General features: G+C 36.9%; 1 protein-coding gene across 3 annotated transcripts in view; it reads right to left on the bottom strand.

The window, feature by feature from the left end:
• The window catches only part of LOC110442672 (cholesterol 24-hydroxylase-like), a 47508-nt gene that overhangs the window by 6079 nt on the left and 38929 nt on the right, over positions 1-2500 (bottom strand). For 2 of the 3 annotated variants that reach the window (XM_021486389.1, XM_021486396.1), the window contains exons 11-13: positions 1912-1984; positions 992-1187; positions 625-716 (exon numbers count right to left, since the gene is read on the bottom strand). In XM_021486389.1, the coding sequence (XP_021342064.1) occupies positions 625-716; positions 992-1187; positions 1912-1984 (361 nt within the window). Of the gene's footprint in view, positions 1-624; positions 717-987; positions 1188-1911; positions 1985-2500 lie in introns of all 3 variants that reach the window. The other variant, XM_021486404.1, reaches the window with a different exon arrangement.

Raw genomic sequence — 2500 nt, 5'->3', positions numbered from 1 at the left:
TTTGTCTCGCGGCCACGAATTGGAAGCGAGACTAAGGTGTTGCTTTTCCGGCGACGGCAGCGACGGCGTCAACATTACGTTTTTGCGTGTAAGTTAGTTTCTCTGAAAGTATAAGTGCTAGACCAACAAAACTTGGACCATAGATGCATCTTATATTAGGTAGTACATCTCAACCCATGCATCAAATGCTGGATGTGGCTTACCTTTCATGGTCCATTGACAGCATCTCCATCAACATTAAGTTTTTGCGTTTAAGTTAGTTTATCTGATATTTGCATTGATGGTCAAAGCGGGGAATAGGCGAGACATATCAATCCGAATGGCTTGTTTTAATATAAATTGATTTTATGGTTTAATGCAGATATTTGTAGCATGTGAAGCTTGGAACTTTACCCCTCCAAATACCTTGTTTTCCCGGGATATATTGCTATGTTCACTATTTCTTTCCTATTTTTGTCTCCTCTTGGAACTGTTGTTTCATTTTCGTTTACATATCCACGATGTTGCCCTTTTGTGCTGAGACTGTGCTATACATTGTGCTAGGTAACATGAAGCTTAAAACTAACAATACATGTTCTATGACAATCGTTTACACTCTAATTTACTATCTGACGTGTTATATACCTTTTCCTATTTTCCTCGCTGAATCGTTCAGGTTGAAACTCTAGAGGGTCTGTGAAATACTCCTCCAGGTTGGACAGAACGTACATGCTGAACTGAAAGCAATATTAAATGCTATGTTTTTGATAACAAAATCTCAATAAATATCTATTAAAGACGACAATATATGTTCATAATGACAACCTGATTCCTATTCGGTTTCCTTCATATATCAGAAACTTATTAGAAAAGAAAAAAAGAAAAAAAACCCAGAAAAGAACATTTCGATGAAATAAGTACGATTATGTATGACACTTGAAGGCCTCAATTTATGCCTTCTGTACCAATAATCGAAGCCATCAGTTTCAGATAAACATAAAATCCCACCTACACAGACAGATGTTTCCTTCGGTATTGGGAAACCGTCGATGACATCATTTTGATTAGTCTCCCGGTAGGTGGCAGCACTGGGTGGATATCGTCGTAGTGTTTCCTGTACAACCATATCCAGGTAGGGTAGCTTACCTAGATCTTCGAATTCAACGGAAGTTTTTTCGCCAACAACCTGGTCTATTTCATCTCTAAGTCTAGGATAAAATGATAACCGACCTTCATATCAGAAATCATAGTAAATTGTCTGTAAACCTTGAATGGTCAAATTCAAAAAGTTGAAAGAAAAGACCTTCTACCGGTTTCTAAGGACTTGTTGTGATCATACGAGGAGTTCGTCAATTTCACTAGGAATCATGATAGTTGAAGTTGTTTAGTCATGTACAATTAAAACAAATTACTTCATCTGAAAAGTCATTGCATTCCTCATTTTGTTTTATCTTCTTTGACTCGTTTTTACATCATTTTGAGCACACTTATTTTAGAGATAAGGATGGCACACTTATTTTAGTGATAAGGATGGCACACTTATTTTAGAGATAAGGATGGCACACTTATTTTAGAGATAAGGATGGCACACTTTTTTTTAGAGAAAAGGATGGCACACTTATTTTAGAGATAAGGATGGCACACTTATTTTAGAGATAAGGATGGCACACTTGTTTTAGGGATAAGGATGGCACACTTATTTTAGAGATACGGATGGCACACTTATTTTAGAGATAAGGATGCTGCAACGCGTTAGTTTCAAAGGAATTAATTAGTATTAGATCGAAATTTATAATTACTACATTAGCGCGTGTTATAGAGAGTTGAAGATGCAAATCATGTTTCTTCATAATTGTCGTCATTGCTAGGAAATATGAGTGTTCTACTAGAAACACGTTTACAGTACCACGTCATATTTTACAGAATTTTTACCTTTTTAAAACATGAGGGTATTTTCCAAGGCATATCAAACAGAAAGACAAAAGACATGACGTTGTTTCTTGGCCTGAAATACAAAACGACAGCAGATAAGACAAAGGTTCTTAGATTGATATATAATAATAGCAGAACAAGACATTGTTTCTTGGTGTGAAATACAAAACCCAAACTAAATAGAGTGTTGTTTCCTTGCATGCAATTTGTAATGACAATAGACAGGGCATGGTGTCTATCTGTAATATCAATAGACAGGGCATGGTGTCTACCTGTAATGACAATAGTCAGGGAATGGTGTCTCTCTGTAATGACAATAGACAGGGCATGGTGCCTATCAGTAATAACAATAGACAGGGTACGGTATCTATGTGTAATGACAATAGACAGGGCACGGTGTCTATGTGTAATGACAATAGACAGGACATGGTGTCTATGTGTAATGACAATAGACAGGGTACGGTGTCTATGTGTAATGACAACAGACAGGATACGGTGTCTATGTGTAATGACAATAGACAGGGTACGGTGTCTATGTGTAATGACAATAGACAGGGCACGGTGTCTATGTGTAATGACAATAGACAGG

This window comes from Mizuhopecten yessoensis, unplaced genomic scaffold (genome assembly GCF_002113885.1).
Source record: "Mizuhopecten yessoensis strain PY_sf001 unplaced genomic scaffold, ASM211388v2 scaffold1923, whole genome shotgun sequence".
Lineage (NCBI taxonomy): Eukaryota > Metazoa > Mollusca > Bivalvia > Pectinida > Pectinidae > Mizuhopecten > Mizuhopecten yessoensis.
Note: the sequence above shows the minus strand (reverse complement) of the source record. Positions and strands in the feature narration are given on the sequence as shown.